Source organism: Molossus molossus, unplaced genomic scaffold (genome assembly GCF_014108415.1).
Source record: "Molossus molossus isolate mMolMol1 unplaced genomic scaffold, mMolMol1.p scaffold_m16_p_1, whole genome shotgun sequence".
NCBI lineage: Eukaryota > Metazoa > Chordata > Mammalia > Chiroptera > Molossidae > Molossus > Molossus molossus.
Genome location: NW_023425344.1, coordinates 78,261,154 through 78,285,096, shown reverse-complemented (window position 1 = coordinate 78,285,096; position 23,943 = coordinate 78,261,154). Strand labels below are relative to the sequence as shown.

The 23,943-nt window shown below is 33.2% G+C and overlaps 1 protein-coding gene across 3 annotated transcripts in view; it reads left to right on the top strand.

Moving 5' to 3' along the window:
- DNAJB14 (DnaJ heat shock protein family (Hsp40) member B14) overlaps positions 1 to 23,943 on the top strand; it is a 45,802-nt gene extending 21,859 nt beyond the window's left edge. Inside the window, exons 2-7 of one of the 3 annotated variants that reach the window (XM_036278855.1) lie at positions 1,469 to 1,614; positions 14,439 to 14,624; positions 16,187 to 16,281; positions 17,055 to 17,164; positions 18,537 to 18,709; positions 21,322 to 23,943. In XM_036278855.1, the coding sequence (XP_036134748.1) occupies positions 1,469 to 1,614; positions 14,439 to 14,624; positions 16,187 to 16,281; positions 17,055 to 17,164; positions 18,537 to 18,709; positions 21,322 to 21,446 (835 nt within the window). In that variant the 3' untranslated portion in view covers positions 21,447 to 23,943. Of the gene's footprint in view, positions 1 to 1,468; positions 1,615 to 14,438; positions 14,625 to 16,186; positions 16,282 to 17,054; positions 17,165 to 18,536; positions 18,710 to 20,746; positions 20,775 to 21,321 lie in introns of those variants that run through there. The other 2 variants (XM_036278842.1, XM_036278849.1) reach the window with 2 other exon arrangements.

The following is a 23,943-nucleotide window of genomic DNA, read 5'->3' as shown; positions in this document are numbered from 1 at the left end:
TATTTCATATACCAAATGAGGAATGCTTTTATTATAAAATAAGAGTTTGAGGCTCAATTATCCCAGAAATATTTACTGAGAACCTATCATGCACCAAGTGGTGTGATGATTAATATATTTAGTAGTTAAAGAAATGAAATCAGTCTTGTCTCTTTTTCTTGAAAACTTTGTTTTTTAATTTTTTTTCTTTATTGATTTTAGAGAGAGAGGAAGTAAGAGGGAGAGAGATAGAAACATCAACGAGAGAGTACATCGATTGGCTACCTCCTGCATGCCCCTCAGTGGGGATCAGGCCCACAACTTGGGCATGTGTCCTGACCGGGAATCAAACGGGCCCCCTCCTGCTGCATGGGTCGATGCTCAACCACTGAGCCACACCAGCTGTACTTCCTTGAAAACTTTGAATCAGTGTTTGCAATACTTTAACTGCCAGTGAGCAGTGACCTGTCATCAATGCACTCACACATGGAACACATCTAAAGTCATAAAATATGCCGCAGAAAATGTGTAAAAAAATACCAGGATTTTATTGAAGAAAAATTATTAGGTTGTGGGAGAATGTTAGGATCCAAAAGTATTAGAGTATTTCTTTTCCTAATGTACTTTAAAGACTCTGGGTTTAAATCAGGTACATATTTAGGGTTATAAACTATGTAAGTACTGTAGGTCCTTGAATAATGATGATTTATTCAACGTTGTTTTGTTATAACGTTGATGAGATGCTGTAGGAACTTAATTCTTGTGTCAATTAGCTTATGGTAAAATTGGTTTTGTTATACATCGTTTTGCTTCAAGTCACAAAACCTAACGACAATGTCAAGTGAGGACTTACTATAATCTTTAAGGGTATGCTCAGCACAATGAAAATAGGGTAACAAACATTTTTTAGTTTCATGATATATTTTATCATGACATTTTGTCTTTCATCATTTAATTCTCTTCAGCATGGCCAAGCTGAATTAACTTGCCTTGACATTTAAACCACAGTGTGCTGCAATTGTTTTACATGCTCTCAACTGTTGCTTTGATATTTGGTTAAGTATACATTGGGCAACAAAACTCTTTGAGTGTAATGCATACTATTCTTTAGCTGCAACATACTTGTAAGGATTATTGAATTTCTTTATACTCTTAAAGTTGTTCTTGTCCTCTCATTCTAGTTACAGTTTTGTGCTCTGTCCTTTATCCACAATTGTTACAGACTTTGCTTTACTTCTCCGTAGTTGTGATAAATTGCCCCAAGGACATTTTCATGGTCAACTAACTCTTCTTAGACTGGGAAGAGGTTGGAGGAATGGTCTGTGGTCAAAAAACAGAATGAAGCAGTAACCCTTAATGGGATAAGCTATCATTTGATATGGAGAAAACAGCCCATGGACAGTTCTTTATACTATTCTAATAAATAATACATTAGAGCTATTACATGAACTTCCTTGAAATTTTCATTATCACACTCTCTCGTTCACAGCATAAACAAATGTAAAAATTACTATGAAGTACTTGGAGTTACCAAAGATGCTGGTGATGAAGATTTGAAAAAAGCTTATAGAAAGCTTGCTTTGAAGTTTCATCCAGACAAAAACCATGCACCTGGAGCAACAGATGCTTTTAAAAGTAAAGTAAACCTTTTAAAGCAATTTTACTAAGCTCTTTTTAGAATCCACTTACAGTGTTTCAGAATATTAAATTCCACCTTTAGACTGGTGCACAGAAGCCAGCATAAGTAAGGATCCTCAAAATTCTTTAAACCTTCACTATTAACTTGTACCAAGAGCCAAACAAATGTTTGGCTTCACGAAAGCAACATTGCCAGTTTTGGCCAAGTCCCAAGTAACTTGTAGATTACCCATGTATGCTTTCTAGTTTACCATACACAAGTCGTGTGTTGGTTATGTGTGAGCCTCTAGCGTATTACCATCTGGTTCTAAGGGAACTAAAAGCAAAATACAGATTTTGTAAGTTTGTAAGATATTAGAGATATTAAGATACTAGAATTGGGAAATTACTTGGAATTGCCGTCTGCCCAGTGTTCTTATATTTCTATTAACTCTGACCAAGTATTGTATTTTTTTATATGTAGTTCTAACCAATGTGACTTTTCTTTTTAATAATTAGTTTCATTTTTCTTGCCTACTCTTCATTTTGTCTTCATTTCTTTATCAATATTATTTTCCTTTTATTTTTATTTTTTTACCAATTTAGTAAATAAACATAAAAGAACTGACTTTGTAATTCCACATTTTGTTATATACAGTTTATTCATAATAGTTAACTTCTAATTAATAGGAAAAGGCTTAAGTTTGTGATTGTTTGTTTTTGTAAATTTGGTATTTTTAGAGCCAAATATAATACTGACAGTGAAATAAATGCTGCGGTCTTGGAATAACAGGAAGGAGATACTCATTTAAAAAATGTTCCTGAAAGGTAGATGACTCAGTTGATCTTTTATACAAAACAGTTTCCAAACAGTTTTATTTCTTAAAGGGAGTTGCCAAGCAAAATACGTTTGGGAATTGTTAATGTGTTCCAATAAAAGCAGCCACCAAAGTGGTACTAGGGAAAGTAAAATAATCTCTGTGATAGAGCCTTCTCTGTGTTTCCTTAAATTAAAAGTGGTGTGTTAATGGTACAGGAAAATTTTCTTTACTCAAAAATACTAGCTTTAGCATATATGCCCCCAAAAGTTTAATCAATGTTCACATTGTGAATTAAAATCATTTAATTTAAAATTTTTTGTTGCTTTTAAAACATTTAAAAACTATGGCAGTGAGTTATTTGCATGTTTGTGATCTGCTAGGTGATATCTGTATTCTTCATTAATGTTGAGAATGTTAAACTGCTTTTTCCTCTCAGTTCTGCATTGAAGTCATGTTAGCATTGTTGGTTTTGGAATAACAGTAAGTGGATCTACTGATATTTTTACAGCCCGTGTTGCATTTTGAAGTGGTGAGCAGCATAAATGTCACCCCAGCTAGACACCCAGAAGGGGTTTAACAAAGGTGATTGTACTTTGGTTTAGTATATTTTAGATTTTAATGCTCTGCTTTACAAAACTAGAAACTTAATATTTATCAACATGCTAGAAGGTGATTTATGTCTAGAGGAGAGACATTATTCAGTACACAGGAGATTATCTGTAAATCAGAATTACAATTAATCTCAAAGAGAATCGGAATAGGGAGTTGGTTGATGAGCCCATTTTTCATTGAGTGAAAACTACATAGAAAACCCAGGTTGTAATCCATGATGCTTGCTGAGTAAAGGCAGTTAACTAGAAAATATTACATCTGATGTCGTCATCCAGCACACAGGATCTTTTCATTACTTCTGGGTCATCTTACTTTCATTTTAACCAGTCAGTCTTAGCTTCTTTTTTGGGGATACCAAACTGTTTATTCTAAGCAAAGACTAGTATTTTATTTTGTGTAAAAGGTAAGTATAGGTTGATTGCTCCGTAGTTACCAAAACACTTTATTTTTGTAGAACATGGAAACCCCTTGCTTTTCATTTCCTCTTAGAAAAAAAGGAGGTAAGTGGTTTAGGGAATTAAATTAAATAGAAGAGATTTTTTTCATTTGTGTGATTTGTAAAGTTTTAAAAATAAAAGGTTGCTATCAAGGAGAGAGACTAAATGGACTCTTAAGTTAATGTAGCTGTTTGTTCTTTACAGTTAGGACTGTAAGTTTCTCAAATCAGGGAGTATTTTATTTACATCTTGCACAATACATATAAACATACTTTTAAAAAATACTTGACTGAAACAGATACCTTCTCTTCTGTCTGACGTGGATGTTTTCAAAACAGTTACGTTGTCTTCAAAGATTCAAGTATTTCAGAAACTATTTGAATAGATCTGTGTTTTTTGACATATACATGAATGTAATAACAAGGGACATGAATTAGCTATATATGTGTTTGTTTGATAAGTAATAATGGATCAGATGCTATTGCCTGTGTTAGGTCTGGTAGTTCAATATTCTTAACATCTAGAGTGTATCTCTAAACACAAAAGTAAATTCTACCCTTTGGGCTAGTTCTTATAGAGAAATACAGTAAGAGAATATGAAATTTCTTATTCAAAGAATTTGCAGTTCATAAAGGGGAGTCAAGTCTCATTTGGAATAATAATACCTAACATTTGGCAAGCATTTTATAGTTTTCATTTAATGCTTATTAAATATCTTCTGAAATAGTCAAGGGATCACTGTCATCCTTTCACAAATAAGAAAATTGAGGCTCAGAGAGATTAGTGGATTTACCCAGGATCTCCCAGAAGACTGAATATAATTAAATGCCAAAACATAGAATAAAAATATCTGAAGAAAAGTCGGAAAGATAAAGTAGCATTATGATCAGAATAATTGGGGAAGCCTTCATACAATAGGTGAAAATTAAGCGTTTTCTCAAGATGAATATGATTTCTGTGGTTAAAGAAGAGAGACAATGACAGAAATTTGGGTATGGAAATGAAGCAAGTGATTTGAAAATCATTGAACTTTGATTCTCAAAAAGATGGAGATTTACCTTTCCTTGTTCCTCACACTTAACTACAACTGAATATTATACATAAAACAAGACAAACATAAGAAAACTCTGAAAGGTGGAGAGAAGGTAGACTGGCTAGGGACCTTGGGACCCAAAGAACAACATGGCAGTGAATTATTTGGGTTTTCATTTTGCCTTTTATATCAGACTGCATGCTAGAGAGGCAAACAACCTGGAAACACCAACAAGCACAACAGTCCCCAACAAAAGCCTGGTGTCTCTAGCCAAATGAAGAGGAACAGGGTAACCTAACAAGACAGAAGACTTTTAAGCAATGGCCATTTTCCTGCAGCCAAATACCACAGGAAAAAAAAATGCAAAAAACAGAACAACTGTGTTGCCCCACCCACACCCACACAGCAAAGGCTGAGTAGAGAACCCAGATTGCAGGCTATAATGAGATGCTCTAACCCAGCCACCCATCCCACTCAGGGTGGTAAAAAAGAAGATTGAGTAGGAGCTGATACTTCCAATTCTACCAGGCAATCCTTCCCCTCCCCAATGGGCTAGAGTCATAAGTGGGCTGGTGGAGAGTCAAGACTTTCACCACCATCCAAAGGCAAACAAAGCCATACACTCATGGTGAAGCCACCTAGAGAGCAGTAATGAGGCACCCCTGTTCTTTCTGGCCAAAGAAATATCAGTGAAGACTTAATGGAGAACTAGAAATCCTAACCCTGCCCCGCAGTAATGAGGAGCCCCTCCTTTCAGATGTCATCAAAGGCCAAGGGGGAAACTTGGACTCCTGCTCCCACCTGGGATTAATAAGGTGCTGTCCCCCCTTCCCGTGCCACAGCAGTGTCTGAGAGAGACAGGCAAAACAAGTTTTAGGAAAGGTCAAAGCCTCATAATACCTCAAATGATCACATTTCAATAAAAAATTCTTGTCATAATAAAAACCAGGAAAACCTCAAATTGAATTTAAAGTCAGTTAGTAGATAACCCATTTGGAGATGTCAGAGAAATTAGAATTGCCTGATGAAAATTTTAAAGCATTCATCATAAAAATGCTTCAATAAGCAAGTGCACCTATGCTTGAAACAAATTTAGAAAAATAAGTCTCAGCGAAGAAATAGAAAGTCTGAACAAATAAGTAAAAGATATAAGGAATCAAATTGAGATTTTACAGTTTAAAAATGCAGAAACTGAAATAAAAACTAGCAGTGAATGGAATAAATAGCAAAATGGCAGAGGAAAGAATCAGTGAACTGTAAAATAGAAAAATAGACATTATCCGGTCTGAACAATGGAGAAAATAGACCAAAAAAAAAAAAAAAGGACGATAACATAGCTTCTCTATAACAAAAGATTTGACATTCATGTCACTGGGGTCCTGAGAGGAAAGGTGAAACAGGCCATAGCTGGAAAAATACATAACAAAATAAAGTTAAAACTTCCCATATTTGCCAAGACATATAAGCTTATATAATTTGAAAAGTTAAATGAATTCCAAACAGATAAATCCAAAGAAGTTCACAGCAAAATACATCATAGTCAGACTCTGAAAACTAAAGACAAAGGAAAAGTCTTGAAAGCCACAAAAGAGAAATGATATCTTACCTATAGGGGAAAAGCAATTCAGATGACAGTGACTTTCATATAAAAAAAAAAAAACAAAAACATACAGGACAGGAGGAAATGGCACATTTTTTAAATACCAAAATAAAAGAACTGTCAACCCACAATTGTATACCCAGCAAAAATATTCTTCAGGAATGAAGGGGGCGAAATCAAGACATTTTCAGATGAAGGAAAAATAAGAGAGTTTGTCATTAGCAGATATATCCTAAAAGAATAGCTAAAGGAAGTTCTCTAAACAAAAAGAAACAGTAAAAGAAGGAATCTTAATATTATCAAGAAGGAAGAAAGAACATGGTAAGAAAAATATGGGTAAATGCAATATACTTTGCTGCTTCTCTTGAATTTCTAAATTATGTTTGACATTTGAAGTAAAATATTTAACATTGTCTGATAGTACTAAATGTATTCAGAGAAAATATGTAAGGCAATTATAAATGGGGAAGGATAAAGGAAAGGAAAGAGAAGCTAAAGATTCCACAGTATACTTGATCTAGTAAAATGATAACATCAGTGGGCTGTGATAAGTTATGTATATTTATTTATTTATTTATTTATTTTTTTTATCCTCACCCGAGGACATTTTTCCATTTTTTGTACAGATAGAGTGGGAGGGAGAGAGAGGAAGGGAGAGAGAGAGAGAAACATCGACGTGAAGGGACACATCGAGTGGCTGCCACCCGCACAACCAACCAGGGCCGGGGACAAACTGCAACCGAAGTACGCGCCCTTAGCGGGAACCGAACCTGGGTCTCTCCAGACCGCAGGCCGACGCTCTAACCGCTGAGCCAAACTGGCCAGGGCGTAAGTTATGTATATTTAATGTAGTACCTGCAGCAGCTACCAAAAAGCTGTACAGAGACACACTCAGAAAGCACTAGATTAATTAAAAGTTCAAATAACTCACAAGAAGTCAGGAAAAAGAAAACAAAACAGAAAATAAAAAATAAAATGGCAGACATAAGCCCTAACTTATTAGTAATTATATTAAATGTAAATGATCTAAAGATATCAATTAAAAGACAGATTGACAGAATGAGTTAAATAATGACTTGACTATATATTATCTACCAGAAATACACTTGATTTGTGACACTATAGCCAAGCTGAAAATTGAGAGATGGGAAAAGACACATCATGCAAACATTAATCAAAAGAAAGCAGGAGTGGCTATGTTAATATTAGAGTAAGTAGACTCTGGAATAAATTTAAAAACTCCCAGAGAGGGGCATTATGTTATGATAAAAGAGTAATCCTTCAGGAAGACATAACAGTATAAATGTGTATGAACCAAAAAACAGATGCAAAATATGTAAATCGAAAACTGATAGAACTGGAAGGTGAAACAGACAAATTCACAGTTGGAAACTTGACCACCTCTCACTCCACAGTTGCTAGAACAGCTAGACAGAAAATCAGCAAGAATATAGAAGAATTAGTCTGGCCAGTGTGTCTCAGTGGTTGAGCATCACCCATGCACCAAAAGGTTGCCAGGTCAGTTCCCAGTCAGGGCACATGCTCAGGTTGTGGGCCCAATCCCCAATGGGGGGCATGCGGGAGGCGGCCAGTCGATACTCTCTCATTGATGTTTCTATCTCTCTTCCTTTCCCTTCCTCTCTTTCAAAAAAATCAATAAAGAAAAAAATATAGAGAGAGAAGAATTAAATGCCACCAGTATATAACAAGATATAATCATTGTTTATAGAATACTCAATCCAAGACTGTAAATTCTTTTCAAGTGCTTACAGATTATACACCAAAGTAGAGCATATCCTGGGTCATAAAATAAACCTCCATTAAATTCAAAGACTAAAATCATGCAGAGTGTGTTCTCTGACCACAATGAAATCAAAGTATAAATCATTAATAGAAAGATAATTGCAAAATGCCCAATCTTAAAAACCGGACAACACACTTCTAAATAATCTATGGGGTCAAGGAAATCTCAAGAATTTTTTTAGAACTACATTAAACTGAATGAAAGTAGAGCATACAAAAATTTGAGGGGACCAGCTAAAGCAATGCCGAGAAGAAACTTATAACACTAAATGCATATATTAAAATAGAGGAACAGCCTTAAATCAGTCATCTAGGCTTCCATCTCATGAACCTAGACAAAGAGGAGCAAAATAAACCCTAACCAAAAAGGAAGGAAATACAGGTGATGGTAGAAATCAGTAAAATTGAAAAAGAAAAACAATAATCAAGATCAGTGAAACAAAAGAACTAGTTCTTTGAAAAGATCGATAAAATTGACAGACTGACAAGGGGCGAAGAAAGCGAGAAGACATAAATGGCCATTATTAGAAATGGTATCAGAAATAAGAATACAGACTCTGCAAACATTAAAAGGATAATGAGAATACTATGAACAGGTCCACACACATAAATTTACAACTTAGATGAAATGGACTAATTCTTTGAAAAATATAAAGAAAGACACAATCTAAAATACATAATGTGAATAGCCCTATAACTGTTATGTAAAATTTATAATTAAGAAAGTCGCTAAAAGAAATCTTCATGCTCAGGTACCTTTACTGGAGAATTCCACCAAGCTTTAAAGGAGAATTAAAACCAGTTGTACACAGTACCTTCCTAAAAATGGAAGGGAAGGAGACATTTTTCAATGTATTTTACAAAGTAAATATTGCCCTGTTTTAAAACCAAAGACTACAAAAAAGGAAAAGAAAGAATATAATAGACCTGTGTTCTTCATGGAATAAGCCCAAATATCCTTTTAAAAATATCAAAATTCAGCCTAGCCAGTGTGGCTCAGTGGATTGAGTGATATCCCATGGACTGAGAGGTCCTGGTTCTATTCCTGGTTAAGGCACATGCCCAGGTTGTGGGCTCAATTCCCAGTGAGGGACGTGCAGGAGGCAGCCAATTGATGTTTCTGTCTCTCTCCCTTCCTCTCTAAAAACACCAGTAAAAACATTTTTTTTAAATACCAGAATTCAGCAATAGATAAAAAGAATTATATATCCTGATCAAGTGGACTTTATACCAAGAATGCAAAGCTGGTTCTCTATTTGCATACAATTAGTGGGACCCACTTTATTATTAGGCTGAAAAGAAAAATCTCACAGTTATATCAATCAATGCAGTAAAAGCATTTGAAAAATTTCACCACTCATTCCTGATATAAAACTGACAGAAAAATAGGAATAGAAGGGAACTGTCTCAACTTGATAAAACAGCAACTACAGAAAAACCTACAGATAACCTTATATGAATGGTGAAATACTGAATGCTTTTCCCCTAAGATTGGGAACAAAGCAAGAATGTCCCCTTTCACCACTCATATTCAATGTAGTGTTTGTTGGAAATTTTACTCAGTGTATTAAGGTGAGAAAAGGAAATAAAAGACACACAGATTGTAAAGGAAGGGGTCAAACTGTCCCTATTTATAAATGATATGATTAGTATGAAATTCCAAGAAATGTAGCCCCCCCCAAATTCTAATAAGTGAATTCTGCAGTGTTTCAAGATATGAGATAAATATACAAAAATCATTTTCTCTATTTAAAAATAGTATATGCTAGCAGAACATGTAGACACTGAAATTAAACATAGATTACCATTTACAATCACACATAAATACTCAGGTGTACATTTTTTAAAATTTTTGTATTGGTTTTGGGTGTACAGCTTGGTGGTTAGATGATCATATACTTTACATGGTATTCCCCTTGATATTTTCAGTACCCCAGCTGGCACTGTACATAGCTACCAGAATATTATTGACTATGTTTCCCATTCTTTACTTGCTTCCTCTTGACTATTTTGTAACTACCATTTTGTGCTTCTTAGTCCCTTCACCTACCCAATGCCTCAAACCCCCTTCCCTTCTGACAACCACCAGTTCTCTCTCTGTATCCATGAGTCTGTTTCAATTTTGTTTGTTTATTTTGTTCTTCAGATTCCACATATAAGTGAAACTGTATGGTATCTGTCTTTCTCTGACTGACTTATTTCATTGAGCATAATACCCCCTAGACCTATCCATGCTGTTGCAAATACTAAGATTTTATTCTTTTTTATGGCTGAGTGATATTCCATTGTATATATGTACCACAACTTTTTTATTCACTTGTGTATTGATGGGCACTTGAGTTGCTTCCATAGTTGGCTATTGTAAATAATGCTGCAGTGGACGTAGGGATGCATATATTTTTTCAAATTAATGTTTTGGGTTTCTTCAGATGTATTCCCAGAAGTGAAATTGCTGAGTCATAAGACAGTTCCATGTTTAATTTTTTGAGGAGCCTCCATAATGTTTTCCATAGTGGCTGCACTAATCTGCATTCCCACCAACAGTGCATGAAGGTTCCCTTTTCTTCACATCCTCACCAACACTTGCTGTTTGTTGATTTATTGATGATGGCCATTCTGACAGTTGTGAGATGATATCTCATTGTGGTTTTAATTTGCATTTCTCTCACAATTAGTGACATTGAGCATCTTTTTATTTGTCTATCGGTCTTCTCTATATCCTCTTTTGAGATATGTGTATTCAGGTCCTCTGCCAATTAGATTTTTTTATTTTATTTGGTGTTTAGTAGTATGAGTTCTTAATAAATTTTGGATATTAACCCTTTACCAGATGTATCATTGGCAAATATGTTCTCCCATTTAATAAGTTGTCTCTTCATTTTTTTTATGGTGTCCTTTGCTGTGCAAGAAGTTTTTAGTTTGATGTTTAACAAAACTTGTATAGGATTTATATGCAGAAAGCTATACAATACTAACTAATGCAGTCAGAGAAAATCTAAATAAATGTAATGATGTCATGTTCATTGATTGTAAGATTCAATATAGTAAAGATGTCATGCTTCTCCAAATTGATATACTTATTTAACACAATTCCTGTTAGAATCCTTGCAAGATGTTTTTGTAAATAAAAGCAAGTTTATTCTAAAATTCATGTGGAAAGGCAAAGAACCTCAATAAATAAAAATTATTTATTAAAATAATAGAATAGGAGTAATCATTGTACCTGATTTTAGGGCTTACTTTAAAGCTACAGTTATTAAAACAGTATGGTATAGCTAGAGGGAAAAATTTAGATCAAAGGAACCCAGATATAGACCCATACAGATATACCTAGTTGATATTTTGCAAAGCAATTTAATAGAGAAAATTTAGTCTTTTCAGCAAATGATTTTGGAGCAATTGGAAGTTCATAGGCAAAAAAAATAAATTAACCTTGACCTAAATCTCATGCCTTATCCAAGAATGAACTCAAAATGAATCATGAGTGTAAATTTAGAACAACACTTTTTGAACTGTAAGCAAAAAATCATAGAAGCAAATCTTTAGGATCTTGGGCTAGGCAATGATAAAAAAGATAACGTTGATCAGTTAGACTTCATCAAAACTTTTTAAGCAACAGGAAGGGAGAAAATACTTGCCAAGCACATATCTAACAAAGGACTAGTATCTAAAATGTATAAAGAACTCCCCAACTGCATATTTTTAAAAAAGACAATCTGGTTCGAAAATGGGTAAGAGATATTCTATTGAAGATGATTTATACATGGCAAATAAGCATATGAAAATACTCTTATCATCCATTGATTAGCCATTAGAAATAATGCAAAGTAAAACCAAAATGTGGTATCATTACACACCTATCAGAATGGCTAAAATAAAAATAGTGATGATACCAAACTACTGGTATGGCTGCAGAGATACTGGATCACTCATACATTGTTGATGGGTTGTAAATAACAGTCACTCTGTTAAACAATTTGGCAGCTTCCATAAAAACTAAATATTCAGATATCATGCAGCCCAGCAGTTGCATTCCTAAGCATTTATCACAAAGAAATGAAAACTCATGTTTACATCTAAACCTGTGCCCAAGACTAGAAACAACACAGATGCCATTCAGTGAGTGAGGGGTAAAAAATGATATATCCATACTATGAAATAGAAGACAATGAATTATATTGTTTTTCATAGCATCCTGGGTCAGTCTCCAAAGAATTATGCTGATTGAAAAAAGTAAATCCCAAAAGGTTTTATTTCATACACACACACACACACACACACACACACACACACACACTGTATTATTTCATTTATGTAACATTCTTGAAATTCCAAAATTATAGAAATAAGGAATGAATAGTGGTTGTCAGGAGTTAAAGAGAGGATGGAGGGGAAGGAAGTGGGTGTGGTTATAAAATGGCAACCCGAGGATGGTGATGGAAATGTTCTGTATCTTGATTGTATCAATGTCAATACCCTGCTTGTGACAGTGTTCTGTAATTTTACAAGATCTTACCATTGGGAGAAATTAGATAACAAGTACAGGGATCTTTCTGTATTATTTATTTCTTACAACTTCATATGAATCTAAACTTATTTTAAAATAAAAAGTTTGATTTAAAAGAATAAAGTGAAAGGTATCTTTGTGAAGTAACTGAGACTGAGGTAGAAATGTATCCTGTAAGTCTTTTGAATAACAAAATAAAATTTGGATTTAATTCTTTAGATAATAAGGAACTGAAAAAAATATTTTTCATTATGTTGTAGCACAAAGTAAATGAATAGAAAATTAGTCACAGTAGATAAATTGTCTTATATATACAATTATGGATTGTGAAAGTATTTTATAAGTATATTATAAAATATCTTAATATTTGGAATTTTAAAAAAAAGAAAACAAAGCCTTAAAAAAAACAGAATTAGTTTGATAATATATTAGTAGTTTAAAAAGCAATTGTATTATTAAATTACCTGAAATAGTCCATTCAGTGAATAGAGGTTAAATTCTAAAACTGATATTATTACTAGAAGTACAACTTAAGCAGGTATTGATAGATATGCTTCTTTTTTAGGTATGGGTTAAAACCTTGGTGTTGTTTGTAAGTACATAGTTTGGATCTCTGATTATGCTTTCCCATTGGAGCAACTTTATAAGTGATGGCTATATTTCTAAGTCATAGATCTACCTGAGAATCTGAAGAAAATTTTGGACCATCTCTTCAAATAAATGAATCATCCACCTAAGTTTTCAAACATTAGAGTTCACATACTGAGACCTGTCTCTGAAATCCAGGTTTAAGAAGCCCTATCAAAAGAAAAGTTGCAGTGTATCTGTGTATCGTTAATTTCACTGTGATACATGGTCAGCCCAAAACAACTACCTAACGAGCATCTATTTGCTTGCACAGTACCCATGGCAGCCACCACATGGGATTCAAAGAGTACTTTTTAAATATCCCATATTGCAAGAGGCTTATGTGATCTAGTTTAAGAACGAAGCTGTGTTCATGAAATGTGACTTATTAGAAGTGTCGGAACAAAAATAGAGTAGTTCCTGCTTTTACATGAAAGCATTACAACTTTTGTAAATTATCTCAAGAAGACATTTTGATAACCAGTATACCATTGCCTCCTTTTAAAAAATATTTTTTTAAATTCTTCAATTATAGTTGACATACAGTATTATATTAGTTTCAGGTGTACAACATAGTGCTAGACATTTATATAACCTACAAAGTGATCACCTTGATACCATTGCCTCTTTTGGAAAAGGGACTAGAAAATGAGAGAGAATTCTATAATAATATTTATAAATAAATATCACGAAGTAACAAAGTGAGATGGAAAAACTGGAGACTATATGGCTTCATTCAAAAATAAATTAGGACTTTATGCTGGACCATGGAAATAATGCTGTGAAAACATAGACACAGTTTCTTCCCTTATGGAGTTTACAGTTTTAAGAGGAATATATTTTTAAAGAATAGCTCACTGTAGGCTGGAGTATGCAAAAGAAAAGATTTATGGTGTAGGTTGCATAAGAGTATACTTGCTGTGCTTAAAAATATTTAACTTTGAACCAGTTTTCTAACCTTTTTGAGTCTTATGGGGCTCATCTGTACAGTGGATATAATGAATTATATAATAAGGTTTTGGGTTCACAGTCTGGCAGTTGGTAGCTACTGCTATTATTACTGGTTTGAATGGCACTGATGAATGACTAGATTAGGATACTCATAAAAGAAGAAGCAGAATATTAGGGGATGGAGCACAATAGTAAGAAAGTAAGATGGACATTCCTTTAAATTTAAGGTAATAGACTTGCCTGTCTAGTATAAAAAATTGTATTGGGAGGTAATAATAGATTGCAAGCAAGTATAATACCATTAAAAGAAAGTGTTACTGTTTCACTATTTTTTTTATTAGCCTCAAGTAGTTTGTTGTTGTTGTTGTTGTTAACATGACAGTTTTTTATGTGGAGCAGTCTTTTATGATATAAAAACTTTGCTTACCAACTTTTGCTCATTACTTTTCAGAGATTGGAAATGCTTATGCTATTTTAAGCAATCCAGAAAAACGAAAACAGTATGACCTCACAGGCAATGAAGAACAAGTGTGTAATCCACACAGCAATGGTAGATTTAATTTCCATAGAGGTTGTGAAGCTGATATAACTCCAGAAGACTTGTTTAATATATTCTTTGGTGGTGGATTTCCTTCAGGTATTTTAATGTTAATTATAAATACTATATTTTATGAAGCTAGAGAGTCTCACCTCCAGATAACCTATTTAGAGATTTATCACCTTCTTCTCTACATTTCTTACAATATTATTATCCTGTGATGGTTTTTCATGAAGGTAAAAAAAAAATGTTAGACTCATTACTTTTACTATAAGTCTGCCTTTTTCCTAGACTATATCTTAATTTGAAAAATAACAAAGAAATGAAGAGTACAGATAGTCTGTATTTTACATAAAGCTGAAGAAAGGATGTGTAAGTAGGAAATCCAGTGGCAGTGTCTTAATTAAGTGCTATTATGGCTATGGATGACAATTTGACGTTGATTCTCTGGAGATCTTTGTAGGTATTTTATTAATATTATAGATTGCTAATTTGGATATATGTGGAGGTGCTTTCCATTGAAATATTAAAATGTCTGATATGTAGGTTATATAAAAAGTAAGTGGGTTTTTAAAATTATATTGAAATAGAAATAATTACTTGAACTAGGCTATCAAAGTAAAATATTATAGAGGTACTACTAAATGAATAGATTTTTATATTACCAGCATAAGTAGTATTAAACTCTGCTTATATTTACTGTGAGTTGTTATATGGAAATTAATTTTCTTTAAGAGCAGCTCCTTTAAGGTGTTTAAACTTAAAGCTCCAGTCCTTTCTTCAACATTTCCTTTAAGGTTCTAAGTTAATTATTCCACTCAGAATTAGAATTTTTATAAACATAGCAATATCATTTGGTCTGATGGCCCTGGCTGAATATTTCTGAGAAAGGTGATGGTCATTGACAGGTCCTTGAAGGAAAGAGAATGTAAATACAAGTTAATGACTAAAAATATAACTTGTATTTTGAAATAGTAGGATATATAATTATCTCTCAGAAAAAAATATTCAGAATAATAATTCTGTCTAAAAATATGCTAGGAACAATCAGAAATCTTTCAGGTAATAGTGAATTTTCTTATAGTTTTTCACAGTTCTTTTGCTTTCACAACATAGCTTGTTTTGTCCATTGTAGCCATTTCTGATTGGTCACCTTATTTGAAAATAACTTAAATGTCCATCAGAAGGAGAATATTTGAATAAATTGTGGCTTACCTCTACCACAGTGTATTCTACAGCAGTTTTTTTCAAAAATAATTTTTTGTTTTTAGATATATTTGTGATTAGTTGATAAATGCAGAAAGGAGGGTTTCAGAGTAGTGACCCAAGCTTTGTAAAAGCAACCAACCACAACAGAAGTTCTGTGTGTGTGCATATTAGGGAGAAACTTGTATTCGAGTTTTCATAAAGAAAGAATTCAACTTTACTTGAAAGAAAACAGAGTCTGGGAAGAATCATTCCTGTTTCCATCCACCCTTCATTCACAAGAGGAGATGGCAATAAGCATTCACTACTCAAACATGCATTCTTTTAGTAACTTTTTAAAAAATTAAATACTAAGAATATAAATAAAAATAAAAACTATTTTCCTTGTGAAAGAAAATATAATCGTTTTTATCATAATTACTCTTTCTAATTTAACCTTGTTTTTAATTTTCTAGGCAGTGTACATTCATTTTCAAATGGGCGAGCTGGTTATAGCCATCAACATCAGCATCGACATAGTGGACACGAAAGAGAAGAAGAAAGAGGAGATGTATGTTTATGATTTGATTAGAAATTATAAAATAGCAACTTTCAGCTCAGGAAAAGCAATTAGAGTTGTCTGAAAATGAGCGAGTTTTTTAAAAAGGGAGTAATAAGTTTTCTCTTACCAGAGTTGTTCAATAGAGACTCGAATATCTCTTAGAGATATTAGGGGAGCAGGAGTGTGGTTAGGCAATGTGACACCTATACATTTGGCATTCTATGATTCTAATGGAGATAACCTGCAGTGTGCATATTTTGAAGGTTACTTCTTATGGTTAGTCCTAAAGAATTTAGAATTTATACTGAAAAACTTAAATTGGATGTAATTTTCCTTGTTCTAATGCTGTTATATCTAATTGCATACAGCAATTAAATCACATGAAGTAAAAAGGTAAGTAGAAAGAGCACTAAACTAGCAATTAAAAGGCCTGGGTCCCCACTCTGCCGCTCATCAGCTTCTGTGTTCTACCCACAAATCCAAAGTAAGCAGCCTGCTGCATATTGATAGTCTCTGTGTGTGAGAAGAGAAAGAAAGAACTTCTCATCTGTGAAATAAGATCAGGTTGTATCAGTGTTTTCCAAATCAGGGTCACTAGGTGAAACACCTGGAAAGTTGTATTTTTAAGAATCACCTCAGGAAGTTATGTTAGGCAGATTTGAAAGCACTGAACCAGACCATCTCAAATGTCCTTTCTGCCTCTAAAAATGCATGACAACTCTTGGATTATTGACTACTGCAGTTATATTACAATTTGTTTTTCTTTGATGATTTTTTTATAGGGAGGTTTTTCTGTGTTCATTCAGCTGATGCCCATTATTGTGTTGATCCTTGTGTCATTACTAAGCCAGTTGATGGTCTCTAATCCTCCTTATTCCTTATACCCCAGATCGTAAGTAGCTAAGTGAAGTTTTACAAAAAAGAATTGTTATTGTTTCTTATCTGGCTTTCTTTAAAAGGTCTTGTGCTTTTTTTTCAATTTTTAAGTGCCAAATCTTCTATTAGTACAAGTATACCAGATTTTTAAATGTCTAATTTTAAAAATAATTACTTAAGTGATAAATTTATATTATGTTGTTAGTTTACATCTGTTCTATTGTGAATAAAGACAGAAATGCTATATATGAACTTCATAGCAATTTAATGTAATAAATAATATGTTGGCATTAAAGACAAAAATACTTTTATTTATTTTTAAATATTTTTATTTATTGATTTTAGAGACAGAGGAAGGGAGAGAGAGAGAGAGATGGAAACATCAATGAGAGAGAACATCGATTGGCCGCCTTCTGCACGCCTCCACTGGGGATTGAGCCCACAACCTGGGCATGTGCCCTGACTGGGAATCGAACCCGTGACCTGTTGGTGCATGGGTCAACACTCAACCACTAAGCCACACCGGCTGGGCAATGCAAAAATATTTTAAAAGACAAAAATAGAATAGTCATTAATCTTGCATAGTTTTGTGTTATTAAGGAGGAAATAACTTCACTCTTCAGTTTGCTAAATATTGATTAAATAAAAAACAAGTATTTGTTATATGAAGTATTTTTCCAGAATGTACTTTATATGTACGAGGTCAGTACATAAAAGAAATTTAATGCAGCATCTATGCTAGAAAACTTTAGTGTAATACAAGGAATATATAGGAAACTGTAAAATCATACTGTCAATGATTTTACAGTATTAAGAACATTCATCTAAAAATAAGAAATAACTTTATATTTCTTCCAAATAAGATTTTTTTTTTTTTTTTTTTTTTATCTTTATTTGTTTATTTATTTATTTTTATCCTTACCCGAGGACACTTTTTGATATTTTGCTCAGATAGAGTGGGAGGGAGAGAGAGAGAGAGATAGAGAAACATCGATGTGAAAGGGACACATTGAGTGGCTGCCACTCACACGACCCAAACAGGGCCGGGGCCAAACTGCAACCGAGGTACGTGCCCTTAGTGGGAACCGAACCCGGGTCTCTCCAGACCGCAGGCCAACGCTCCAACCACTGAGCCAAACCGGCCAGGGCCCAAATAAGATTTTTATTAACTAAAAATTAAGAGAACTTTTAAGAACATAGTATATTAAAATATGCTTGCTTTTTTATAACATGAATGTAGTGGTTGGCAATTTGAGATAATAGTAAATAAATGGTTACCAATAATAGCTTTTTAATTATTTAAAGTTATTTTTGTTAGCTTCTTTTATAGTAGCAGATCAGAATGTACAATTTTAATTCAAAATAATGATCAAGTATTTCTTTTACAGTGGATCGGGGCATACTATTAAAATGCAGACAGAAAACTTGGGTGTCATTTATTATGTCAACAAGGACTTCAAAAATGAATATAAAGGAATGTTATTACAAAAGGTAGAAAAGAGTGTGGAAGAAGATTATGTGACTAATATTCGAGATAATTGCTGGAGAGAGAGACAACAGAGTAAGTTTATCAAATGTTTAACATTTAAAAACGTATTCAAAGTCTTGGGAATTGATTACTTCAGATTTCCCTACTCAAGGAATGTTCTAGAATTGTCTAGCTCATAATCGGAGCTCAATACTTAAATGAGACAATATGTTTTAATGTACATGTGGCCTGTGACAGTATTTGGCACATAGCAAGGGCTTAAATGGTATTTGTGTATTGTTGTCATCAATAAATATTTGGTTGAATAAATGAATAATATCATCATTGGGACAATTGTTTAAATTTGAATATGGATAACATACAGTCAAACCTTGGTTCTCGAACGTCTCCCATCACAAATAATTTGGTTCTCCACCAATTTGTGGAGTAAAACTTCGGTTTTCGACCTGACAACCCTTTCAAACTGATACCTCAGCATGACAAAAGGTGTCTCTCAGGCAACAAAGGAGAGAATGTTTTGTGCTGGTGACAGCGAGGATTAGCACAATTTTAAAACATAAAGAGCCATGAAGAGTGCTAATGTTGCTAAAGGTGTAAAAGAAACTGATCACAGGCAATTGAAGAGGTAGAAAAACTGTTGTTGATTTGGATAAACGAAAAGCAGTTAGCAGGTGACAGCATTTCAGAGGCAGTGATATGTGAAAAAGCAAAGTGATTCATTTAAGCCCTGGCCAGTTTGGCTCAGCGGTTGGACCTTTGGCCTGCGGACCAGAAAGTCCTGGGTTTAGTTCCCGCTAGGTACACGTAGCAAAAAAAAAGTGATTCATTTAAGGCTGGTAGGGGGTGGTTCAATAAATTTAAGAACAGAAGCATTTGGTTATAGATTAAACAGTACCTTAGACATGTACTGTATATAAGAAAGGTTAAAACAGGGAATCGTTTGTGGATTTAGAGCAGATTAATTTCAATTTACATTATTTCTAATGGGAAAAAAAGATTCCGTTTTCAAACAAATCGCTTCTTGGACAGCCTTCCAGAACAAATTAAATCTGAGAACTGAGGTTCCACTGTATTGGATAATACATTTATCATATCATTTTAAATTTCTGAATGTGAAAATTGTATTGTGGTTATACAAGAAAATGCAGTTGTTCTTAAGAAAAACATGCTAAAGTAATTAGGAATGAAAGTTCATAATGACTATAACTTGTTCTCAAATGGTTCTGCAAAGTAATAATAACCGCCACAACAATAACAACAGCCTTTATTGTAGAGACAGTTAAAGCAAATTTGACAAAATGTGAGGAATCAATCAATGTAAAGGGTAGTAGGGTGTTCATTGTAGTGCACTTAACTTTTGTGTAGGTTTGCAATTTTCAAAATAAAATTAAACAAATTCAGCACATCTGTATGTCAGTGGTTTTGAATGAAGATGGAAGTGGGAGGGGCTCAGTATAACAATCCATTGACTGTTTGACTTGTTAAGTAAAATGCTATTATCTTATTTTGAAAATTAATACCATCAAAATATTATTGGCCAATATATATTCTTTTGCCAGAGTTTTTCTGTTTTGTAGTCACTTCTAACACTCTCTGATGTCTAGATGGTAAAATAGGTGTTTTATAAAATACAAGTAATAATTTGAGGCAATGGAAAGAATATTAGACAAGAGTGGGAGATTTGAATTGGAATCTAGATTCTGCCATGCACTAGCCCTGTGAACTTTGATTTATCTGCCTCATTTGGGAAGAATCAGTGCAAGTGGATTTTTTAAATGCCTCATTTGTAAATAAAAGGGGTGGAGTGATTTAGATTTAGTTGTTAAATCCAAGCCTGATTGAATAAAGATTATTTCTGAAGATATTTAAAAATAGAAAACACTCCTACCTTTGAGTATATTGTTTGTGGTCCTAGCTGATGCCCTCTACTTTGGTCACTTTTTTCCAGAAAGTAACCAGTGTTTTTACTTTTTTTGTTGCGTCTTCTCTAAGTACTGCCCACCCTTTAGAAGTGTTAACAAACAGTGAAACGGCTGAGAATAATAGGAAAATAATAAGGAAAGCTTCCTCTAAGAATGTTTGCTATTTAGTTCATTTATTTTTCTTTAGTAATGCATTCCACATACTGAAGGCAGCCTCTGAAGTACTGATTTGCTGACTATCACTACTGTGATTGTAGAGGAAGCCTTTTTTCTCATCTCTGTTTCTTCTGTAAGGTGTGTGTGTGTGTGTGTGTGATTTTTTTTTTTTTTTAATTCAAGTAAACTCAGAACAGGATTCAAAATTTTCTACTTCTAAGTCTTAGAAATAAATAATGTGAAACTTTAACAAAAAGTCACAGCAAAAACAACCAGTAGCAGTATAGCATATGATACCTTCCGGATAAGGAGTCAAGATGGTGCTTTGGAGCAATAGTTCTTAAACCACGGGGGACAGGAGTGGGGGGAAAGGTTGCCAGGACTCTATCCTTGTTTCTTTTCCAGAGCAGCTCTGGGTTTGTTTTACATGCTGGGTTTCCAAGTGGCTTTTAGGAGTAGCACTTGGATTTCTTTCTTTAACAACAACAACAAAAAATCAATTAACAGAAGTATTTTGAAGGGTTTCTATGAAACATCATTTGTGTTAAAACAACTTGGTGATCTAAAGTATTATTTACTTAGCAAAATATTTTTGTTTGTTCACAGAAATAGATATGCAGTATGCAGCAAAAGTGTACCGTGATGATCGACTTCGAAGGAAGGCAGATGCCTTGAGCATGGACAACTGTAAAGAATTGGAGCGGTTGACCAGTATTTATAAAGGAGGATGAACTGGAATTTTATTTATACCTTTTACTATACTATTTATTTTTTCTGTGAGTTTAGTTTCATCATGAGAGCTAACGAAAAAGATTTGTTGTTAAAAACTAAACTGAATAGTTGGTCCTTGAAATCTTGGACTGTTTATGACCTACTGACTCCTTTAAATAGTAAGAAACTAACAACTAAAATTAATATTTTAGTTACGCTTCTGTAATTATTTTCACTTTAAAAGCTTATATGATTACTAACTAAAAATGTCTCAAGAAAAGATTATCACACCTGTAGCAGTTTCCAGTTTTAGTGATTCGCCATTTTTCCCTTGTTATGTAAATATTTATGGAATGATCATTTTGTGTACATACAGGTTGTTGCCTTTTTATTTAAATTCTTTTAGTGTTTAGCTCCATGAGACACTTCAGTTTAAATTGATGGAATAAATGTTCTGTGACAAAAGTACATGTTCCTTGTCAGATATCGAATGTGTAGAGTTTAAACACTGAAACTTTTTCAGAAAGAAAAAAACAAAAGCTGTTTAACTTTGTGTAAAACCTTGTAGCATTATTAGCTATTTTAATATTGCCATTGTATTCCAAAATATATATTGAGATAAATGAACTGGTATAGAATATCAATTTGCTATTTATTTAGTTTTATGAATTGATAAGCCATGCATAGAAATGAAATGCTATACTGATAGATTTTAAAGAAAATGGCTATATAGATATTAAACAAAAAGGGTCTTCAACAGTAAATTGTAGTTATGTCATTTGCAATTTCAGTTATTAAAATGCCCCCAAATGTTCATATACAGGGAAGGGCAAAAGTAGGTTTACAGTTTTAATACAATAACTAATTAATAATAATACAAGAATAAACTGTTTCATATACTCACAACAGTAAACCTACTTTTGCCAACCCTTGTACATGTCTTTGAAGGCTGCTAAAATTTATGAAAAGGAGAACCTACCTGTTCCCTCCACCCCGTGGAAATTTTCAGTTTCTTCTTAGTGATCATTTAAACAGAATTCAAAAGTAAATGGATTCTTCCATAGATAAAAGGAAAAATTAATACTTTGCTTTGTGCCTTTTACCCTGATTGCCAACTCTTAAACATATAAGTAGATTACAGCACATTTGTGTGATCAGGGCATGATCTGTTTGGCCACATGCAACAGTGAGCAGAAATACAACGGCAGGTAGAATAGTGATTTATAGCAAGTTATCCGTATAAAATTCTGAGCTAAAATCTATTCACCATTGAGTAATTCAATTAATCCTCTAGGAATAAGCACCTTGTAGTTAAATCCATAATATAAATTTGAAAAATAAAATGGAAATTGAAGTTTTTAGTGCCTAAATTGGGTATGGAACTAGTTGATTTCTAATCTTCTGTGTTTAACATGATACTATTTTAATAATTTTGCTTCATGCTCAGTTAATGGAACATGAACACATCTTCAGTAGTTTTTTGTGTCTGTGTGAGAGAATGCTAGTTAAAATGGCAGTATTCCTTTGTTTAAAGATTTTTTTTCTGAAAGTAGTCAATTTGTAGCATCTGTTGAAACTGATTACCATTCTTTTAAAAATGTTCTCTTCTTTTCTATCTATCCCCTTTCCAGATGAATCAATAGAAATGCCTGATTGAATTAGTAAGTTAAACTAAACAACATATTGTCTTAGGAAAACTGGACAGCTTAAACAACTTTCTTTTAGAAATGCCACCTTTAAAAAAATAGCAGTGCTTAAGGAAAATAAAATTTAAAAAATTTTTTGAACCTGTAGAATTAATTTTTTAAAAGAAACACAGCATTCTAATTAACTTTGAAAGTCCATATGCATCAGGAAATTTATAAATGAAAAATTTCATCCATTTATTTTTCCATTTTATTAGGATATTTACACAACTATGTTTGATGGTATGTGAATTGACTCTTATTGACTGATTCTTTGTTCCTTAATCCTGACTTTAAGGAGACAGCTGAAGTTATCAAAATAAGTAAAATTATATATTAAGAAGTCATACATGGCTTTTGGACAGTATTATATTTCAATTGCATTGCTACATTTCATTAAATGTTCGGGGAAATGTCTTTGATAAAATTTTCAAACAACTGTGGAAAATGACTGATTGAGTGCCTGAAATATAAGCTACATATAAAATATGCAACTAAAGATTAAGTCCTTAATGTTACCTCTATCATGGTGTAAAGGCCCAACCAAGTGTGTTAGAATAGACTTTAGCTATCTTAAGATGTAAGATTTTCATATTTTTTGCTACTTAAAAATCCCAACATTTTGTCATCTTAGTTTTACCTACAAGAACTTTGAAATTTCATTTGAAAACTTGTACTGTTCAATTTAATCATTGCCTAAAACCTTCACTCTTTAAGTACTGCTTTACTAGCTTTTCATACTAGTATTTTAGAAGTTTGGCAGCAATTATTTTTATTAATGCTTTACAATTTTAACCCTTTTTATACACATACACAGACATTGTCCTTGTGA